This window comes from Antennarius striatus, chromosome 5 (genome assembly GCF_040054535.1).
Source record: "Antennarius striatus isolate MH-2024 chromosome 5, ASM4005453v1, whole genome shotgun sequence".
In the NCBI taxonomy this organism is placed as follows: Eukaryota; Metazoa; Chordata; class Actinopteri; order Lophiiformes; family Antennariidae; genus Antennarius; species Antennarius striatus.
The window spans coordinates 5,439,290-5,462,625 of NC_090780.1; the positions used below are offsets into that span (position 1 = coordinate 5,439,290).

General features: G+C 40.5%; 1 protein-coding gene across 2 annotated transcripts; it reads right to left on the reverse strand.

Moving 5' to 3' along the window:
* Positions 1-1,641: 1,641 nt before the first annotated feature.
* hp1bp3 (heterochromatin protein 1, binding protein 3) lies at positions 1,642-21,847 on the reverse strand. Of its 2 annotated transcripts, XM_068316252.1 has the most exons (13): positions 21,733-21,847; positions 21,208-21,288; positions 12,130-12,310; positions 11,159-11,221; positions 10,900-11,056; positions 10,674-10,817; positions 9,526-9,585; positions 8,923-9,062; positions 7,660-7,750; positions 5,333-5,492; positions 4,450-4,561; positions 4,126-4,266; positions 1,642-3,013 (listed from the first exon to the last, which is right to left on the reverse strand). In XM_068316252.1, the coding sequence occupies exons 2-13, from the start codon at positions 21,272-21,274 to the stop codon at positions 2,497-2,499; spliced, it is 1,833 nt and encodes a 610-aa protein (XP_068172353.1). In that variant the 5' UTR covers positions 21,275-21,288; positions 21,733-21,847; the 3' UTR covers positions 1,642-2,496. The 2 variants fall into 2 exon arrangements, with proteins under 2 accessions (XP_068172353.1, XP_068172354.1); XM_068316253.1 differs by lacking the exon at positions 11,159-11,221.
* Between the last annotated feature and the right edge of the window lie 1,489 nt (positions 21,848-23,336).

Consider the following 23,336-nt stretch of genomic DNA (forward strand, 5'->3'; position numbering starts at 1 on the left):
TGTATTCGGGCAGCGACGTGTGGTAAGGTTCACGGCATTGAGAGCAAATAGCTGCGCCTCACCTCCGACTTGACTACCGATCGATCGACACAAGATTAAATTAATAAATGAAGACAAACGTCTGAGCTTAAATATCTGCTCTGAACTTCAGATCAGGAAATAATCCGCCCTGTTCAAGCTGAGTGGTACACTTGTAATGAATTTAACCAGTGTTTAATGTCAGGTTTTTTAATGTGGCGTATTTTGCCAGACAGAATGGCAAACACGGCGCTTTGTCTGGCTCATAGAAATTACATTTTCGTTGGTGCCTCACAGCCGTGACCCTCGCCGCATGTCAACAACTGAGAATTGGCTCTACTCTTTTCCTCTCCACTGCTTGCGCCCGGAGAATTCTGTTGGCTTTCTGTAAATAGGCTTGAGTAACTTCCTTAGACCAGCTCTATCTTTTGGACTTGGTGCCATAGAATTAAAATCTAATTTGACTATGTTTTTAGATAATTTTGTACTACAGCATTTTGTACTACTTTTATCAATAAATCTTAGCAACTAAGGAAAAAACCCATTTGTGTTGAATTCTTTCTAAGATGGCAAAGTCATCAAGTTTCCTTGACGAGGCTCAGAATGGCCTTTTTAAATTTCCAAGTTTGGGATAAAGTTTGTCTACCTATCCATCTACTGACATAACAATATGGGCTGTTCAGTTGATTAAAGGTACTCAGTCATGAATGCTCCATCTAGTGGACGGATAGCGCAACTACAGCCAATAGTTTCGTTTTTTAAAATTTATTATATGCGCCTTATGATCCGGTGCGCTTTATAGCGCAGCAAATACTGTATTCAGTTGTTACAAGTTTATTTTTAAATTAGGGGACATTGATGTGACAAATAGATGAAGTCCATTAGCATCCACCGAGCTCACGTTCATAGGGGTGATAATGACTGGCCTTGGAGGAAGTATATACTGTAGTCAATACGTTACCATAATGTTGTATTTTAACTGGAAATAGATTACATATATTAAATAGAGGACCAACTGGGGAGTTTAAATGTATTATGTCTCAGCAAGAGCATATAGCTCTAACTTGCAAAAAAAAAAAAGGACGGGAACTTAATTGTTTAAATAATTGTATTCTTACGTAACTTTTACAGAATTTGCTTTGAACACCACATGAATGAGAAACCCCAACCTAACAATGATTAGACTGACAAATATATGAGAATGTTTTCCTTTAAAATATAGTTGAAATTAGTATATCTGCACTCAATGTTTTTTCTTCAATACCATAAACAACCCAGGTTTACAAATTTTATACAATTGTGAAAAAGTATCAATGATTATTGGGATCTCCATAAATTGAAAAATAAAACATTTAAGTTATTTTCGCTTAACGCTAGACTTGTAGCGTAGACTTCTGAAGTTAAATCCCAAATAACCTTTAGGGTGATGAATCTGGTGAATTATTCAAGATACTCAGTCATTAAAAGTTCCTTTAAAAGACTCCCTCGTGTCAGACAAAGGAATCATGATCTACTACAGTTTTACAGTACTGTGTCAAACAGTGAATGCCATGCACATGAAAATATGCTGTAAAAATGTTAAAACATTTCTACCCAACATGATAGAATTAAAAAGAGCAAGAGTTTACAAATATAGCCATTTTATTAATGACTTAGAAAAACAGATTAACAACACAAGTAATACATGCATGCAAGGTATGTATGAGCTAGTATCTTCCTTTTTCTTATTCACAACACATTTCTTAGTTTGGTACTGAACTAAAGCTGTGCAGTTGACATATGCTTTTTTTTGCCACACACATATCAGAAGACTTTCCCCCCCAAATGTGACTTGTTTTATAATGACATGGCATTGGTTCAGTCCTCAACTTGTCAGCTGCACACGTTACGTTCTGTAGGGCTGATTTTACACTTTAAATTAATAATCATCAATTGTCAATAAAATTTTATATCAGAAAATACGCAAAGAAATTCAAATACCAATGTACTGGTGCATGTCAAAAATCATGTAATAATAACCACCTAAAAATCTGTTTTACAAATAATAGAAAATGTTTTTAACCTACACTGTATAGAGTTGGTTTTCAACCTTTAAAAACACTGATCATTTTTTGATATTAGGATTGTGTGCTTTAGACACCCAAAGTTCGAATGAGAAACAGATTAACTACAGGGTTCTAGTTACAGTATACTGGGGCTTTCTATGCTTTTCTGAACTAGCAGCTGGGATCTATTTTGACTGCAACACTCACTGAGCTTTTCTACAAGGTGATTGAATGGAAATTCAGAAACTTTCAACATATGGAAACTCAACTATTAGGATATCTTTTGTCTACAATGGAAATAAAAATTAAAAAAAAAACCTACAATCCCATTAAAAAGGGAGAAAACAATGATAAAATAGAAAAAGCACTGAAACAAGGTGGCAGACTGCTGCATATTTAGAGCGGCCCAGTCCATGGAAGGTACGCTCTGGATTCAGTGTTTCCCTCTTTTGGACTTACGAGATGAACGTTTTGCCAATTTTTTGACTGCAGGCTCTTTAGGGGATGACTCTGCAGGCTTGAGTTGTCTGGACCCACTTTTGGTCACTGGCTTTATAGCAGGCTCGTCATTGGACGCCTCTCGAGACTTTGAGCCCTTAGAGGTGCTCCTCACTGTCTCCTTTGAGTTTGCAGCCTCCTCAGAGGATGACTCTGCTTTTGCAGGTCGCTTGGACCCTCTTTTTGTCAGCTTTTTCACAGCTGGTGTTTTGGGCTTTCTTGCAGGAGCCCCTCTCTTCACAGGAGTGGCTTTCGATGGCGGCGGTGTGGATTCCTTCTTTGAGGCCACCTTTTTCTTTGCCAACACAGTGACAGAAGACGCTGCTTTCTTGGTTACAGATGTCTTTGTGATTGGGTATCTCTTGCCTCTAACTTTTGATTGACTGGTGCTTCTTGACTTCTTGGCCGGTGGAGGGTGGCGAGCTTTGGGTGGAGGTCTCTTCTGAAATTTCCTGAGAAAAATTTGAATAGTTAAAGTTTATGATAGGATTCTGTCTCTGTGTCTCTGGCGTTAATCCTATTTTAGGAATTAAGGAGAAATCTTTATCAAATACATAGATCCCATGAATTGGACACGCCAAGGTCTGATTATTGCCACACCTCTTCAATCAAATAATCACTTAAATATATTACTTTGAAAACATGAATACATGAAGACTAGCAGGTCTCACCAGAAAGGCACTATGTCAAACCCAACAGAGATAAGGCACAAGATGACTGAAATAAATCTGGAAAGAGTGAAAGCAGCTTCTAAGGCTTTTGGAATGTACAGACTCACAGTGAGACACACCGTCTTCAAATGAAGAAAACTTGGATTTTTTTTATTTACTTTTTTGAAATTAAGAAAAACAGTTTTGGAAAACTTGAATGACAGCATACCCTTTCATTAGAACATTAAGCCTTATTTGAATTTTACCACAACACACATTGTTGACCCTCAGAGTTTTGGGAGGAATGTTCTATGAACCGATGAGTGTTAAGTCTGCGTGTAAAACAGTGGTCCTGTTAAATCTGGGATTAATCAAACACAGTATTCCACTAAAACACCACTGTACTGAATAGAGGTGTCAGTATGATGTCACAGGGATTCTTTGTTTCTGAGAGAAACATGACCCTTGCTCTCAAACTAAAACTTCTTATGGACACAAGGTCATCAGTCTGAGGGTTGAAGCTTAAACAAAGCTGGGTCATGATTCAGTTATAAAGTCCACCTCAAAAAAACTAAAAATGAATAAAATGAAAACTAGGGTTAGGACATTGTGAGTCATGAAGTATACAGATGACTAGAAAAGAACAGTTCCTGCTCTCAAACCCTGCAATGTGGCTGCGCTACTTTATCATCAGAAAATTGTATGCTGCATTTACTTGGGTATCTTTCATTTTATGTTAACTTTTGCTGTAAGAGCCAACAGTTTATAATGAGAGACAAACTAGAAAAAATTCCAGTACATTTTCACATGACTTTATACACCAACATCACGTGACTTAAACTGAGACTGCTATATGTCAGTGAAGCAGCAGGTAAAATATAGCGAAACTTCGACTCTTTTCATAATACACACACCTTCTGCGGGAAGGAGCTTCATCCTCAGACTGTTCTTCATCATCACTTTCCTCATCAGACGATTCAACAGCTCGCCGCCGCTTGGTCAAAGGATTGTTCTTTTGAGGCTTTGTGAACTTGTCTGGGTACAGGATTGTCGGACTTGGGGAAAAAAATAAAGAATATGAAGAACATGGAAGTATGAAACATATGAAAATATGTTACAATATGTAATTATGTATCTGTAGATACACAATTACTACTATACAATTATAGAACTCTTCCTGTACTATACTATAAAACTATTGGTTAAGTTAAAGTACCACAACCACACCACTGATGTACCTGGGGTAGAAGGGGAAGGAGAGCCGGTAGGTCCCTGTGAAGCCATGACCGGTGATTTGCTCCATCCAACCGAGCACTTTACACTTTGTGAGGGTTCTCCTCAGACTGGCCACTAAAGGGAGGAGTCGAGATTTTAAGATCATTTAAGGTGCACACACCTTTATACCCAAACCTCACTGTGCATCATGCAATCTACTGTATACCTGTTAATGCTTTATTGAACTCTGCAAGGATCAATAATGAAATCAATTTCCTATAATACACGGCTACGATATAGCAAGCAAGGATTAACGCATTAAATTATAATCGGTTTGATTTGGAAAAAGCATGTAATAGAGGAAACATCAAAGCGATATTTTCTGGGCTTATCGATCGTTGTGTGGCTGCAGTACAGTCACCCCGCCAAAGGGGACGCCCACGTTCCCAATGAATGGAGCGCCGAGTAATTAAGCTGTTTTCGACATAACTGTCCCAAAGGGTTTGAAGCCCAATGAGGCGCCACTTAAATAAATTCTCAAACTGCAGCAAAGGTAAAACATTGCCTCAATCTAATAGATCTCAAAATGAAGGTAAAAAATTGCTTCAGGCCGCTTTATACAATACAAAAAACATACATGTTTCATCACAAGATAGTTGGCTTCTCCTCTGATCACATTTTCAGCATCATTCAACTTGTGCTCACTGACCACCACTGACTGACAGATGGCAACATATGTAACTGGCTTTATTCTATCGGCTAACGTTAGCTGTTTCTAGGCGAATCATTTTTCAGTCCCAAGTGTGTTCTTCACTTGGCTTTGTAGAGATCAAAATTTTAGCTATCTGTATTAAGAATCCTGGTAGTCTCATCAAGTGGATAATCAATCTTAGCCTCTAGCCTTACCTAACTGGTGCTCCTTTCGATCCTTGTTGGCATCTACTAGGTATTTACGTAGCGTGGTGGTGCTGCAAGTTTTAGGTTCATTCATTGCTGTGATGGCAGCTGTGATGGCGTCTTCCAATGTGCCCCCTTTCAGCAGGACCTGGTTACCAGTTCTTTTCAGCTGTGAGTCACACACACATGCACACATCAATATAATGTACTTTGCATTGTGTTTATCGCTCTGATCGTCCATTTCTTTATCTATATCTATATATACCATAATACACACACACAAACAGTGGGGAAAACAAGTACAGGCAAACCTTTGGTTGCCGACCACAATTCGTTCCGGAAGGCTGTTCGAATACCGATTTGTTTGAATTCCAAATACATTTTTTCCATTACAAATAATGTAAATGGTCTTAATCCGTTCTATGACGCTAGAAAACTACCTTTTTTCAACATATGTTATTTCATAATGTCATTTATATATCAAATTGTATAGTAATGAAACATATGAAAGAAATGTAAAAGAAAGAAGCAAACACGAGAAAGAAAAAGAAAAACCCCCCGACGTAATCATGTTAGCCTAAGGTATGAGTTACTTTGTCTTCTAGACAGAAGTTTACGGTCCTGTAACTCGCACCATAGGCAATGGAACGCAAATTAAGTGAAAAATTATTGAATACAGTAAACTCAAATAAAAAGCACATTACCGTCACATTTTCTCTCGACTTTTCTCGCGCTTGGTGGAGAGAAATAGTAAAAATTATAATGGTGGATTAGATTTATATAGCGCTTTTCTGGACACTCAAATACGCTTTACATTGGATCCATTATTCATTCACTCCTCATTCATACTTGGTGATGGTAAGCTACGTGTGTGGCCTGGGGCAGACTGACGGAGGTGTGTCTGCCAATCTGCGCCTACGGCCCCTCTGACCACCACCGGAACAATCACACACATTCACACACCGCTGGAGGCAAGGAGGGTAAAGTGTCTTGCCCAAGGACACAATTACAAATAACTCAGCAGGAGCGGGAATCGAACCGCCGATCTTAAATCATTGGACGACCCGCGATACCACTGAGCCACGGTCGCCCCAAAAAGGAGTTTGTTTCGCGTTCGACTGCCAAATTTTGTCCGACTTCTAAGACAATAAATTCCAAATTTTTGGTCGAATTCTGATTTGTCCGATGTCTAAAGCGTTCGAAAACCAAGGTTTGCTTGTATGTGAGAGCCGTAATTCTCACTAGTTGGTAGGTGATCAAATAATTAATGCAATAAAATGCAAATTCATTTAAAAATACAATGTGATTTTCTATAATTTTGTTTTAGATTTAATTTCTCACAGTTCAGTGGGTCTATGCACCTTGAAACTGAGAAAGTTTTAGTAATTTATAACAAATTTAGATAAGATAAAAATGATAAGAGAAACAAAACAACATACTATGCTCCTGCATAGCGTTGATTGTTTTTCAAATGCAGACTCCACTGAAGGTGGCTTCAACAAATGGCAAGTTTTCCACTTTATATGCATGATCGAGCAATGCAACATCCATAACATCCAACATCCACAATTAATCAATCTAAATATCTTTTTATGCCGCCACAAATTTGTGAAGTACAATGCTATATTGTCATTGGTTTAAATTGTTTTATATTCAATTTATATATTCAATTTATATACTGCATATCACACGCGACAATCTCTATATCTTTTAATTGTACTGTAAACTAATTGCACTTCTGGTTAGATGCCAAACTGCAATTCATTACATTGTACTTGTACATGTGTAATGACAATAAAGTTGAATCTAATATTCATCCAATCCCCAATCCATAAACAACGTGCACTAAAGTTGTTCCTATTGTATTCCTGTTGTGAAATTAGTTGATGAGATCATGTTTTGATGGCCATAATAATACTGTATCCAACTGTAAGATTTTCTTAGTGAAATTAAATGACTCACAGAATTTGATCTATCTGAATTAAAATTGTCAGAAATCTGCTGATCAGCAGAAAAATTGCCATCTGTAGTATCTATTTGCAAAGTGGTTTTTGATACGGTAGATGAACTATACCATTTACTGGCACTTGCAAACACCTCAATTTCTCACCTACTTGGTTCACTATGTAGGGAATATTACCTGTAGTATCTTTAAATTTGAATATCTAGTTCTACTGAAATAAGATCAGACTATGCTGCTACCACTATGGGACATCATCTGAGTGAAAGTTAAGTTCCCGACAAAAATGCATTACTGGAGAAAGGAAGACAATGCCTTCATTTATTTTGATTACATTTTGCAATAAGACTGAATCCAAAGTTATAAATTGCTTCACCTGGAAGGTCCCTCTGGCTCCTTTTCCAGTTATTTGCTCCAGTTGTCCTTTCTCCACTGCCTTCACCAGGGCTGCTTTCAATACCTCAGGCCTGAGGACAAATCAGGGTCACATCATTTATGTACTGCCTCCCCAAGGCCCCACAGAGAAACTCAGTTACATGGCTCTGACCATCTCTGTTTGGAGTTAGTCTGACTCCAGATATTTTCTAGCGAATCTACACAGGGCAGAGATTGTGTGAAAACTTTCTGATATGTGTGTGTTCCTTTAATTGCATTTGCCACATATCTCACTTTTTGTATCAGCATGTATTTATTCCTGTTGCAAATTTATCTGTGTGTTTGTCTCATCTTTGGAGTTTCATCCCAGCAATCTCACTTTTAGAACAATAACGCAATTTTCACTTTTACATGACGTGAACTACATGAAGGTAGTTGGTGTGAGAGAAGAGGATGCAGAAGACAGGGTTAGATGGAGGCAATTGATTCGCTCTGGCAACCCCTGAAGGGAAAAGCCAAAAGCAAAAGAAGATCTTCATTGAGCCACTAGGGAGGCGCAAAAGAGCCGTATGCGGCTCCGGAGCTACGGTTTGCTGACCCCTGCCCTACACCTCGATGTTGAACAATCTTTACTTTTAGGTTTTTTGACAGTTGTTGTGAGGTTTCCATGTTGCCACTTGTCAGAGAAGATGCAAAGAGGAGAATAACTTGCAATTGGCCACCTTAAATACCCTTTCCCATGATTGGCTTCCCCAGTGTATGTAGGTCAAGGGTAAAAGAACTTACCCAACAAATTTTGTGTTCCAATAATTAGTGTTAAAGGTACTCAAATCAATATAACAAGGGTGGCCCATTTTTTGCACTTGCCTACTTTTGTTAAGTTATTGCACACTTTCTGTACATCCTATAAAACTTATTTCACTCCCCAAATATCACTGCGTTTCTGCTATATCATACATTTAACTGAAATGACTGATACAAAACAACCACTGATTTATAAAGGAAAACTATCAGGAATGACCTTTTTCACACCCCTGTATTTGACCCACGGAACTGTGCAGGTCTGCGACACGGGGTTTGGAGACCACTGCTCTATCTCACTGTTCTTCAAAGTGGCTGTCTTTGTTGATCAGATTAAGACAATGGCTTTTATCTGATTTCACAAGACTTATTAAAATTAAAAGTCATAAAGACATGAATAAACATTCTTAGTTAATTGCAGCCAAGTGACATTAAACATTCAACAAGAGCAAAGTGAACATACTTGTTCTCAATGTTGAGGGTGGGGAAGTGTTGCTCCAGGTATTTCTTGATCAGGTTGTATGAAGCCTCTTTAGGCTCACAGAGCCGAGTGATGATGAGAGGTAGAGCATCTCCCAGAGACTCAGCCTTTTGTGCAGCTTTCTAAAACATCATCCATTCAAGCATGACGATTACAACCAAACATCCTCAAGAAGGAAGCTGATGACACTACATCATTACACAGTATTAGATCCATACAGTCTTGCACTGTGATCTCAGAGCATCACGCAGCTACGAAAAACCTCAGCTGCATGATAATTAATTTCAGAGCACTGAGGAAACAGTGTAGTCAAAATTGGAGTGGGCAGGATTAAAACTTTACTCAAGACATAAATAAATGCTCCCACATTTTCAGCAATGGTCTGAGAACTAAAAGGAAAAATATCATTACTACTGTACAATCCATCTTAGTTCATATACTGGAAACCAGCGAGTAAGGTTGGTACCTCCAAAACTACTTTAACTCATTTCATATTACTGGTATATATTAATATTTTATATATTTATGCTGCTCCTTGCCAAACAAAAAAACATAATTGCTATTCTTCCTTTGTCTTTAACATACCTTGGACGAAGTTGGCTGTTTTCCAATGGTAAAGGTTCCTGAGAGACCCTTACCCTTAAGCTGTGGGACAGACACAATTATTATATAACTACACGATGCAAAAATATATTTTTTTCCAACAAAAATACCTATGAAACACAATCTTCGATGTATTTAAGGCAAGAGGCGTTAAGGAAGTAATTTAAGGACTCCACGGCTCTCGAGTCCAGTGGCGGAGTGCTTCACACCATTGCATTGCACTTGGTGACGTGTGGCTTAGATGCAGCTGGTTGGCCATGGAAAGCCATTCAATGACGCGTTCTGCACACTGTTGAGCTAATCTGAAGGCACCATGAAGTTTGGAGGTCCGTAGCGATTGACTCTGCTGAAAGTTGTCAACTTCTTTGCACTATGTGCCTCAGCATCCGCTGACTCCACTCTATCAGCTTACGTGACCTACCACGTCAGGGCTGAGTTGCTGTCGTTCCCATTCACTTTCACTATAATACAGCTGACAGCTGAATATGGAATTTTTAAGAGCGAGGAAATGTCATGACTGGATTTGTTGCATAGTGACATACTACTGTGTAAGTTCCATTCTGGAATTCACCGAGTCTGATTCACTGAGAGCAACCCATTCTTTCACAAAAGTTTGTAAAAGAGGTCTGTATGCCTAGGTGCTTGATTTTATACCTGGGGGCTTGGAAGTGATTGGAACATCTCATTCTAATTATTTGGATGGGTGAGAGAATACTTTTGGCAATATATTGTATATCTTTGTACTGGTAAGTAGGTTTGAGCGCAAGAAGGGCAATTATTGTAAACTGTCAATTTTTGGGCTCTTAATGTACAACTCCTACTGTTTCAAAGCAAAGATATGTTCACTTTAGAGCCAGACACAGGCAATTAGATAACTATGTGTGTGAACTGTTGAGATGATCAAATCTAAAATCTAAGAAAAGCTCTGAATGGAATGATGAGGCTTTAATGTAAATGTAACTTGAAAGTTTGACAGGCATAGTAACCAGGGGGCAGGGTTTACTGAACAGTCTGTTTAAAAATTCATGTTGACAATGTGTTTCTTAGCCAGAAAGGAGACAGTGTTTGTGTTAAAGGCCTTACATAATAACTAAACAAATAAAATACTTCCCGAAGTGAACATTCCTTACCTGTTTGATCGTGCCCTTCTCCAAATGCTTCTTCATCGCTTTCTTAATGAGAAACTTTTTCTTATCCAACTCCATTCCTGGATATTTTTTTATGATGTATTTCATGACAGACTGGTATGAAACTCCAGATTTGTCATTACAAGACTGCAATGAGAGGAAATTAAATCAAACAAAATCCACCACGTTTAGGTGTGGCAGGAGTTGGATTCACAAAGATTTTACACACCGTAATGGCTTCAATGAGGATATTGTCCACTTTGTGCTGAGTCCCAGCATAGTTGGTAACAGGGACCTTTTTGCTAGCAGTGACGCTAGCCCATGCAGGAATCGTCCTTTTCACCTTCTTGACTTTGGTTTTCTCATACTTGTAGCCATCCTTCAACCTGTCGCCAAATGAAGCAAGACAAGTTCAGTGAAGCGTCTGTTTCTTTAGAAGCGATATTTCACTATGATTGTTACCACCCTTATCCTTATCACATCCTCACCTTAGTAGGAGAACATAGCAGTGTGTTGCACACTGTCCAGCCGCGCAGTCCTTGCATTTGTCACTTTGTCCATTTGTCACCGACGGGAAAGACAAAATGTAGTTTCAGAACATCTGTCTTGATAATCACCACAGTAATTTGACCCCAGCTAAGGTGCTATGCTAGTGAACTACATGCTACAACTGTGATGTTTGCTTTGTCAGGGTCAGGGAGAAGGAAAGGATGAGAAATTACTAGAAATATGGCACTTAAGTTTGAGCCAATTGTTAAAAAAAAGTTTGTGATTCTTGTGAAATGTCCAAACATTTGATCACCTACACCTTAACTGCATGGCTTTTCTCACAAAATGCTGAAGTTAAGTTCCTGAACTTCATTTCTAACGAGGAAAACAAAACTAAAGTTCTGTATATTTTTAATAGTGCCGTTTTTTGAGTTAACTATCTTTGATATATACCAGTCAGTGACTAGACTTACGACTTGTCAATTGATTAGTTTTCAAATATTAAACTGACAACTAATTTGATATTCAATTCATCAAAGATTAGAATTCTTTGACTTTAATGTCTCAAATTTCAATTTATTCTGGTTTGTTATGTCCTCTGTGACAGTAAAATTAATATGTTTTAATGGACTGTGGGATTTTATTTCAGGCTTTTTTTTTTTTTTTTAACTATTTCCTGAAATTTTACAAACAAACAACTAATCAATTAAAGATCAACAGACCAGTCAAAAATTAAAACTTGTGACATGTTCTCTCCTCCTGGATTCCTCCAAGACTCAACAAAAGGTGCTGCTATGCCTGTTTAATTTAATGAATATAGGTCACATCTTTTGGAAATGCAACAGCACAAAGAGGAGGAGCTATTGCTGTTATCCAGCAGAGGTAAGGATAATATGTACAGATAAAAGTGCTATCAAAGTGAAATATCGCCATGTTCAGAGTTGCAGACTACTTTTCTGGTGATACTCACTCTTTCTTCTCTGTCCCTTCTCCCTTCTCCTCTGCATCTTCTTTGGCCTTCTCTCCATTCTCCATGGACTCTGTTTCTTCTGCAGCCTTGGGCTCTGCCTCCTTGATGTCAGCTGCTGCGGCCGAAGGAGCGGCTTGCTCATCATCAGCAGAGGGAGACTCCTCTAAGGAGGCTACAGGCTCTGACAGGGGAAGTCATCGAAATTAAGCACCAAGAAATTGCGTATTAACCATGTGAATATTAATCTTATTATCTTCAATTATTTTAAAAATGTAATTTGTTACTTTGCTTTAATATATACTGCAAATAATGGTTTTCAATAAAAATCCCCTGTAAAGGTTGCCTGTGGGCGCAAAGTAAGTGTTGCCAGATTTAAAACTACACTTTCTCATAGTTAATAGTAGCATGCCCCATGTATCCAAGTCCATGTATGTCTAATTTAAAAACAATATCAACAGTTAAATTAATCAGTAGAGGAAGAGATGTTAGTGGTCTTAGATTCAATAAATTGCCTCAAAAGATTAAAAAAACGTAGTCTGGTCTGACAACATTTAGAAAAAATCATTGTAAAAAACCTAGCAGTCTAACTCCTGTAATATGGAAACACTGACATGTAGGGTTGCACACTTTTATTCTCCTTCAGTAACAAAGCTGTCTATCAATGTTTCTGCAAAAAATGTAACTCATTTGTGTTACAACATCTGACTGAGGCAATATGACCGCTGACTAAAAAGTTGTACTCGACTGACCATGTAACAATACTTTCCAAAACAGCAGCTAGTGATTACTTCGGTACATTTCATAAATCATAGAATTTTGAGTTTGTGATTTTATCCATTCACAAGAACCAATATGAGCCCTCCAGCTAAGAACACCATTGGTTCTGAGAAGCCGTTTGTAAGCTAAATTGTTTGTAAGTCGATATTTATTAGATTTAAATTCTTAATACAATGTATAATAATTTTAGGTCATTTAAATGCCTTTACAAACTCTAAATACAAAAAGTAGTATTTCCTAAGACTCAACAGAAATAATTCTAGAAAAAAAACTAAAACATAAATGAAATAAAGCGAGTGTAGGGGCTAAGCCACGCTTTAAGTCACTGAGGTGTTCCACTGCACTTATGTGAATGACGTGCTGATGTACTTCCTTGTAATCAAAAGTCTGGCACGTCCCTTTAAGAGTGATTACTTCGTTTCGTTTCCATTGAGTTTCTCATTTAACGTAACCAATAATTAACATCAAACAGCAAAACATTTGAAGTTCAGCTTGTACGATGTTTGCGAACGTCTCCATGCACATAAATACACTGAACAAAAATATAAACGCAAAACTTTTGTTTTTGAGATGAACTCAAAGATCTAAAACATTTTCTAAATAAATACGGATAAAGGCAATATAGAGAGAAGTCAGCTAGCTGGCAGAACTGCAGAAAAGGAACAAAAACACTGTTTATGCTAAGTAGATGTTGAACTAACTAGGTTTTGAACTAACTAGGTATTTAACTAGGTGTTAAACTAGTTAGTTTAACACCAGTTTAACTAGAATTTAATGCGCAAGTATGAGCAGGCTGCAACTTTCCTTTGCTCTGACTGTTTTGTGTTTAGGTTTGTGTGTGTTATTTTTACTTCATTTCATACAATAGATAGCACTAGGCTAGTGTACTCCAGGGAGGAGTTAATGTCCGTGAGGGTAAAAGGAGATCCAGGAGCTCGTGACCTGATCCTCGCCGAGCTCTGACCGGCTTTTCCTCCGTATGAGCGGACCGGGACATGAACACTACCGGTAAGAAGAAAGGAGGTGGATTAATTATCTACACTAACGACAGATGTGGCGGTGAAATCAACGCTGTGCAAACGCGATCTGGTGCTGCCAGCTGTTAGCACCAGGTCCTACTACCTGGTGCATGAGTTTTAACATGTCGTTGTCTTCGTCGCCTTTAACACCATCCAGCACCGGCTCCTGCAGGACAAACTGGCTTAAATGGATGTGGACCCCTACCTCGTGAGCTGGATCATGGATTATGTAACAGAGACCCCAGTATGTCTGTATGCGGGACTTTGTCTTCTATGGTGACCAGCAGCATGGGGGCTCCACAATGGACCGTGCCCCCCCCCCCCCCCCTCTTCAAACTCCACACAACGGGTTTCAAGTATAACTCTGACACATGCCACATACAGAAGTACTCCAATGACACTGCGATTCTGGCATGTATCAGGGAGGGTGAGGAGGGGGAGTACAGGGCATTAGTGGTGGACTTTGTGGAGTGGTGCCAACAGAACAAGCTCCAGCTCAACATCTCCAAGACGAAGGAGATGGTGCAGGATTTCTGACGGTCACCCCCCTCTCCGCAGCCAGTGGTCATTAAGGGCTGAGAGGTGGTGGAAGGAAATTACAAATATTTGGGACTGCGATTAGAAACTGGACTGGTCATTCAACATGGACTATGTGTACAAGAAGAAGCAAAGCAGGGTTTACTTCCTGAGGAGGCTGGCCTCCTTCAACATCTGTCATGAGCTCCTTCTCAGGTTCTATCAGTCTGTCGTTTCCAGCGTGCCGTCTTATGTCATTGTGTGTTTGGGTAGTGGGGCCAGGAAAAGAGACATGGACCGTCTTAACAGACTCATCCGCAGAGCGAGCTCAGTGGCCGGACAAAGCCTGGACTATGGAGATGCTTTCAGAAAGCAGGACTACGTCCAAAGTCAGGGCTATCATGAATAACGCCAGCCACCCCCTGCACACCACCTTCTCCCAGCTGTGGAGTACCTTCAGCGGCAGACTTCTGTCACACAGTGCCTCCACAGGGAGACTGAGGCCACACGATGACGGATTTTTTTTTGAAAACGCAACTTTTTGAAAATGCATCAAAAACGATTTGCGTCCACACGACAGCGTTTTCAAAAAAATCTCGGTCTACACGTAAACACATCAGTGCGTTTTCGAAGACGGCTATAAGCATGCCAAACCATGTGGTGGCAGTATTGAATCAAATTTTATCCAATAGGAATCTTCCGTGTTTTGTTGTCACAAAACACCTGCAAGAATGCTGCCATCAACAAGGTTCGTACATCCATCATGTTTGGACACACGGGCCGATAAATAAGACGTCCCAGCGTCACACCGTCCACACGACAACGCAGACCCAGCGTTTTAAAAAAAATCCACCTAGGACAGTGTTTTCAAAAAGTTGCTTTTCGTTCCGGATACCTGCGTTGTCGTGTGGACGGAAAGCGTAAACGGAACAAAAAAGTTGCGTTTTCAAAAAGTTGCGACATCGCGTGGACGGGGCCTGAGGTCCTCCTTCGTGCCATCAGGGGGTACAATGACTCTCAGGAGGAAAGCGGGGAGGCGGTGAGGTCTGCAAGCAGTTGAATGGAGGGGAGGAGATGGGATGTTAGCATGTGCTATAGTGTTGTGGGGCCAAGGTGTCGTGGTGCATACAGTGACAATGGGATAATGACGTGTTTTGCGATGTAAGAAAAATGTATCTTACCAACAAGATGGGCCTCCTGGTTTCTATCACTTTTATATTCTTTGTATTTCAGTTTAGTATATGTCCTGTTAGTGTTGTATATGTCTGTTAATGTACTGTATGTCTCATGGTATGTCCTGTCCTGTGTTGTCAGTGTTTTTTTTCTCCTGGTGTTTACCAAGTATTTATTTATTATGTGTGAGCAGTGAATATGTGCAATTTCCTCCGGGATCAATAAAGTATACAGTATATCCTAGCTATGTTTTTAATTAGGTTTTTGACCTATGTTGAACTAACTAGGTTCTGAACTAACAAACTAGGTTTTAAGAATTCGATATTAATGAATCAATGGTATAGAAGTGGAAGAAGCAGCAAGATGATCTGCGGCAAGTCATGAGGACTAAACAAAGTTTCAGAGGGAACAAAGCGAGATGGCCACAGCTGGAGGAGCAGGGAGTAGAAATGTCTCTACAGTCACTATCCGGATGAAGGCAGCAGCACTGGCTAGCGACATGAACATTTATAACTTTGAAGGCGGTCCTTCTTGGTGTCTTCGCTTCATGAAACGACGTAATCTCTCCGTCCGCACGCAAACGACTATCTCACAACTGCCGAGAGATTACGAAGAAAAGACTGCCTCTTTCCGCACTTTCTGCAAAAACAAGATCAGTGAACTGAAGATCCAGCCAGAGCACATGGTCAACATGGATGAGGTTCCGCTGACTTTTGATATACTTCTGAACCGCACGTGGAGAAAAGTGGGACCAGTATGGTGAACATACGCACCACAGGGAACGAGAAGTCATCCTTTACCGTCGTTCTCACATGCCAGGCTAAAGGCCAGAAACTTCCACCCAGGGCTCCTAATTGCGACCATTTTGGTTGCATATACGCCCAAATTTTAATCAGTGCGACTATTACAGTATTTTACGCACTATTAAGCGCACCTAAAAGCCTATCATTTTCTCATAATCCTGTAGTGCGCCTTATAATCCTTGTAGATGGATTAATATTAGTATTGGTTAAAAACAAGATCGCTGAAAAAAAGCTGACAGTCATGCTGCACTGTCACCGGGGGGCACCTTCAGACAGTATTCAGGACGTACTACGCCCCCTAACAACGGTAGTCAAGGTAGTCGCCAAAGTGCCGACTCTCACTCCTGCTATTTGACGGCAGAGTAGCCTGCTGAGAAGAACACCGGTGACCCACTACGACAACGTAGCGACACCGACGTTAAAGTCAGTTCTAGGAGTAAAACAGTGTTGCATTTGCCAGTAAATTAGCAGCCTGACATTAAAAACTGGTTAAAAATTGTTTGGACAGCAAATAACTGCACCTCACCTCCGACTGGACTACCGACCGATCTAAACAATATTTAATAAATGAAGACAAACGACGCTGCTTCCAAGTTCCGATCAGGAAATAATCCACCCTGTTTGAACTGAGTGGACTCGTAATGAATTTAACCAGTTTTAATGTCAGGTTTTTTAATATGCATGTTGACTTCTTTCTAAGATGGCAACATGATCAAGTGATCAGGTTTCCTTGATATGGCTCAGAATGGCTTCATTGAAATAACAGCCTTTCACAGCTGACTAAAGGTACTCACAGTCATGAATGCTCTAGCTAGTGGACGGATAGCGCAACTACAGCCACTAATTTTTTAAATCTATTTTAATATTTTTTATTATATGCGCCTTATTATCCGGTGCGCCTTATATATGAAATAAATTATAAGGTAAACAATACATTAAAGGTGCGCCTTATAATCCAGCGCGCCTTATAGTGCAGAAAATACTGTATATTTGGGAGTAACGGTGCAACTGCGGAAAAAAATCTGGTGCGCCTTTTTTTTCCCTCTTCTCTCTCGCAAAGATCTTTCTCTCTCACCATAGAGCAGGGGACACCAAATGGCGGACAGCGGTTCGGATCCGGACCATGTGATGGTTCTGTCCTGACCCGTGACTACTCCACGATAAATTCACGAGAGTAGATTTTCTTGGCGCATTTTCACTTGCAGTTCGCGGATACAGACGGCGGGCACTGCTACTCCAGCTAATACGGTAATAGCGCCACTCAGTTCAGCCAAACAGATCGTTTGTCTTATGTGCTGTCAGCGTACCAGGAAGTGAGACAGCTCACTGCCGCTACCGCTGTGAGTTTACCGCTACAGCGGAGCACAGAAGAAGGGAGACAGCATAGCTCCAAACAAAGGGAGGTTAACGAGGAAAACCGCTGGTTAACAATGAGTGGACGAAATTTATATTTATTCCTCCGTCAGGCAGTTCAAAACCATTTTACCTCATATGGTCTGAACACGTAGCGTGAATTTAAAGTGGTAACATGAAGCGTCACTACGAAACAAAGCACAGATCTTTTGCGCAGAATTATCCCCTGAAGTCCGAGCTGAGGGCAAAATGACCCAGAAAAATGCAAACGAATGTTCACTAAAGGCATGGCGGAGTTTGGGGCAACACAGGACCGCGCTCCTGTGGTCCTGCCAAGGAACAATGAGAGCGCAGCTGTGGCTGCTCTCCTGGGCAAGGGAGAGAAACGCGCGGACCGGAGATGGACAGAGCAATCTCTATCACTCTGTCACTGCCTTGCTTTTGGGTAGGTGCTCCTAAAGTCTTTGCTGGTGCTACTAACTTCTAAATTTGGAAGCACCAGTGCTACCAAGAAAAAAAGTCAATTTCGAGCCCTGCCACCGATGGTAATTTATAAGAGAAAGACCTTGCCGAAAGAAAACTTTCCAGCTGGCGTCGTCCAACCCAAGTCTAACCCAAAAGGATGGATGGACAAAGGAAAGATGAGTGAGTGGCTGAGGGAAGTTTATGTCAAGAGACCGCCTGGCTTTTTTCACACAGCTCCGTCCTTATTAATCTACGACTCCATGTGCGCACATATCACCAACCATGTCAAACAAATAGTGGAGCACACTAATTCGGTGCCTGCCGTCATTCTGGGTGGATTGACGAAAGAACTGCAGCTGCTAGATATCGTTGTCAACAGGGCATTCAAAGCAAGACTGCGAACTGCATGGGAGCAGTGGATGACCGAAGGTGAACACACATTCACCAAGACGGGGAGACAGCACCGGGTAACATACGCCACAATCTGCAGATGGCGTATGTCGCCATCTGGATGCCTGGGCTGATATATCAGTTTCAACTGTGGTCCACACTTTCACAAAAGCAATAATTGTCACTGAACTGCCAGAAAACAGCGGCGAAAATGATTCGGATGATGACTTTGAGGAGTTGGAACCATGCATGACGGACGCCGTAATCGCCCAACTGTTCAACTCGGACACTAAAGGGGAAGAATTCGAGGGATTAGTTGATGAGGAATAGACTGAAACTGTCATTATGTCATTGCTATATTGTTATTTGCACTTTTCAAGTTACTGTGTTGTGATTGCACTAACGTTTGATTTGTGATAAAAAGTTGCGCTAGCTGTTGTAGTTTGCCGTTCTTAAAAATAATACGTCACTGACGTTATCTCTGGGAAAAATAAATAAAACAGCTTTGAACTGTGACAAATGAAGTTGGGAATACATTGTTTTCAATATACGGTACTTGTTATGACAGTGAACGGAAAATTATTATTAAAGGAAGACTCAGGGGGACTCTGCATGATTTGTTGGAACGACCATATCCACAGTGGTAACTCCCGTTTTTCTACGGAAAACATTCTCCGTGTAACATATATGCTTTTTGCACTCTACTTTTCTTCTTTTGCGCACCAAGCCTGTTTTATGTGTCTTCAATTGCCCCTTGGGGACTAATTACTTTTTTTTTAATGAATTTGAATGAATAATAATATATTGATTTATAAATCACATTTCATTCTTAAGAATCTCAGAGCACTAAGTAATGTATGATATAATAAAACAAATATAATTGGTGGACTGAGCCGCCCCCCAAGTCTTAGACTGGGGACCGGAGGATCAAGACCCAGGAGTGTGAACTGACAGTGGGAAGTGTCAGTTCACCTCCCGGACACTGCCAAGGCGCCCTTGAGCAAGGCACCGTCCCCTTTATAAGTTGTTCATTGCAGGTGCACCATGAAAGAGTTGTTATAGGTTATCATTTCAGTATGTGAAAAACTTGATTATTAATATTCTATATTTTTTTTCTTTAATGCACTTTCAAGAACATGTTAGATGTTCCAATGTCATGTTGCAGTAGATGTGCTGCTATGTTAAATATAAAATAGTAAATGACCTCATTTTATTGATTATAAACATTTGTTTTTGTAAAATACAAATTATAAGGCAGGTTATGAGTTAATGTTAAACAACATGGTTGAGGGAATACAGTACAACTTTGAAAACATAATCATGTGGTCACAACCAAGCAGTACAGACACTACTTTGAAAGTGTTGTCACTACCATAACAGGGACTGTTTTGCAAAATAAGAACAGTCATTAAATTACATTACAACTATTAGTTAAATGTGCATTCAATATAATAACTGATCTTTTAAGATCACTAATTCATTTTAGAAAAAATTGCATTTAAATTTTGATGCGTCTTGGAAATTGAAATGTGTTTAAAATTGATTTCAAGTGATTTAATTGTAAAAGCATTCATAATAAAGTTCTAAAAATATTCTTTAGAGGGTGTATGGACACACAATTTTAAAAAAATAATATTTTTTATTGCAGTGTGTTTGTGTTGCGGTAGTGACACGTTTCAGGTGCAGGAAAACATTTCAAGAACATGCAAGGCATTAATATATGAAAAATCGCCTGCGCCTTTTATAGATTTGTACTGTAAAAACATGGCACAATTTATGTATGGACAAGACTTTTGGAAAAAAGCCATGCCCCATTAACGTAGAGCTCTTCAGGGCAGAATAGATTTGATCAATATTCAGTCAAAGATATTGAGGACCATGGATCACTTTGGGGCAAGACATTTCAAATACAGTGTAGTTGGACATCTGGCAGCTGAATGACATGAATTAAAAAAAGCACAAATGGGGTCTTTCATAAAAAAAAATATTGTCTTCTACAAGATAAATTTGCGGTTTACTTGTAAGAACCAGTCAACTTTCAATGAGCTCAGAAAAACAGCTGTCTTCAGCATTCTGGTATTTTAATTTGGATCTCAAAGAAAATATAATTAGTTTCTATATTGAATGAATGAATTTAAGTTGTCAAAACATTTAACAGGTAACTAAACACGTCACCCCTCATTTACATCTGATTCAAAACATCTTAATTCATTCTTGAAACGTGTCTTTTTGTTCTTGGTCCTCCCAAGAATAAAAAAAAAAAATCCCCAAGCATTCTAGCGGATTGCTTCATTATTTATTCTCTGCATGTGGTGGAGCCAAGTGAAGTTTGACTAGTAAACTAAACGTGTGGACCATCCTCTACGTCTGCGTGTAAGGCATAGCTCTGAATGAGAATTGGATGACAAAGAACTGGCCCAGACCTATAAAATGCATGACTTTGTTTGAATTGTTTTATTACTAATTCCTGTATTTACACATCTTTCATTCGCTCATACTGGGGGCCACCTTTTGATGCCGTGTCAGAGACAGAGATGCGTTCACGGGTTTGAGGATAAGGTGACGATCTGTCTTGGCCTAACCTTTCTCTGCTGCTGCGCAGGGGAGCTTCTCCTGAGTTGGAGTCGTTGCTGTTCGGCGAATCGGCATTACAGGAGATTTGCCTGCAAAAAATATCAAGTCCATCAACATCAGGAAAGCCCATCAGCAGCGGCACTGGTACCAGACTGTTCGTCTGTGCGATTCGAAATGGCGAAACTGCCAAACCCACTTCATTCATTGTGGCCAATAATTTTCTATCATGATAAAATGTTCATTTGTCCGAAGGCAAACCACCTGATAAGTCATGTAAAGCCTTTCGACCAATTGTTTAGTCCCGGCTAACACACTGCGCTCATTTCCACGCAAGATTAGTTGCCAGAATTTTTCGGAAATTTCGCCATCTTGTCAACTGGCTTTACGCACACAGTGATGGCGTCGCATAAGGATGATACATTTTATTTTCAGTTGCATGGCCTAAAAAACACCAGTTCTCGCTCGTTACCAGGATTGCATCCGTGCAACGACATATTCAACGAATCGCACAGGTCAATAGAAATCAGGCTTACCGTTAACTTAAGCTGGAAAACTGAGTTTAGCTGTAGAATTTTTCTGCACGATCCTTTATGTAGGTTTGTCGGTCCACGAGCCCCGCCCCACTGAGACCGTTCGGCACGTAGTGACGTCACGGGGCACGTAGGAGGATTCCCACCGTCATGGCTGCCGAAATTTACACACGATTCAAGGTGATAATCACAGACAAACGAGTTTATCGCTGTTGCTACCGTTACATGGCGCCAGCTGAACAAGGCCAGTGGAAATGAGATCACTAGGGGGTGGCAGGAGCTCAGTCCACCAAGCCTTGGACTGGGGACCGGAAGTCGCCGGTTCGAGTCCGGAGTGAGCTGACAATGGAAGGTGCCAGGTCACTGGGCTGAGCACTGCCGAGGCGCCCAGTGAGCAAGGCACTACTCCCCACGAGCTGCGCATTCGGGGCCTACCAAAGCACTTGCCTGTCAGTCCACCCCCCATTGTATACAGCAGTGGTCCCCAACCATCAGGCCTCGGACCGGTACCAAGTGACCCCCGATCCGTGGGTCACTTGGTACCGGGCCCCACAGAAAGAAAAAATATTTACATGACTTCCGTTTTATTTATTTTGGAGTCTGAAAGATGTTTTATCTTGAAAAATTGGGGCGGCAGTAGCTCAGCGGTAGAGCAATCGTCTTGAAGACAGGATCGCCCAGCCATCGGGGTTTCAAATCCCGCTCCCGCCAGAACATGCAACCGAGTGTGAGTCGACGGTGGGAGGTGTCGGCTCACCTCCCAGCCACCTCCGAGGCGCCCTTGAGCAGGGCGCCGTCCCCCCTACAAGATGCTCAGTGGGTGGGTCGCGCCCCATCATTCCGCCTCCATTGTACTCTATATGGCCTCTCTTGACTAATTGAATGCCTAAAGGCCCCTAGTGTGTTCTGTGTTCAGGGGCCTGTAACCTGTAACCCCGTGTGTGTAATTAACACATTTATATGTACATGTGTGAGTGTAAAGAGAATTTCCCCAAGAGGGGTGATTAAAGTAGATTATTATTATTATAAATGACCGGATTTTCTGGATTTTCTGTTACATCTGTCTATGTCAGTGGTCCCCAACCACCGGGTCGCGACCCGGTACCTGGTTGCGGGACATTAGGTACCCAGCGGCACAGAATGTTTGTCTTTTTTTTATTGATTACCAGTCTAAAGATGTTTCATTTTGAAAAGTGACATCTGTTCGGAATGACACACAGATGAATGCGTGCATCTGTCCCGCTTGAGAGGTCTTTGTCACGTGACAGGTTATGAGCCATTCCCACAACTGCTCCAGTGTACTGGATTAAAGTCAAGGCAGATTATCCTGAGATCGCCCAAAAAGTATTGAAAACCCTGCTTCCATTCCCAACCTCCTGTCTTTGTGAACTGGGATTTTCTGCATTGACCGTAAAGAAAACCAAACCGCTGAGTAGACGAGTAGAGAACACACTTCAGGTGTCATTGTCTCCTGTTACCCCTAGATCAGCAGCCCCAACCACTAATTCTCATTACTGTAATTATTATTATTTGATTGACTTGTTCACTCTTTTGTTGGAAATGATCAGTATTTCTCCTACGTTGAATGCACTGATCGTAAGTAGCTA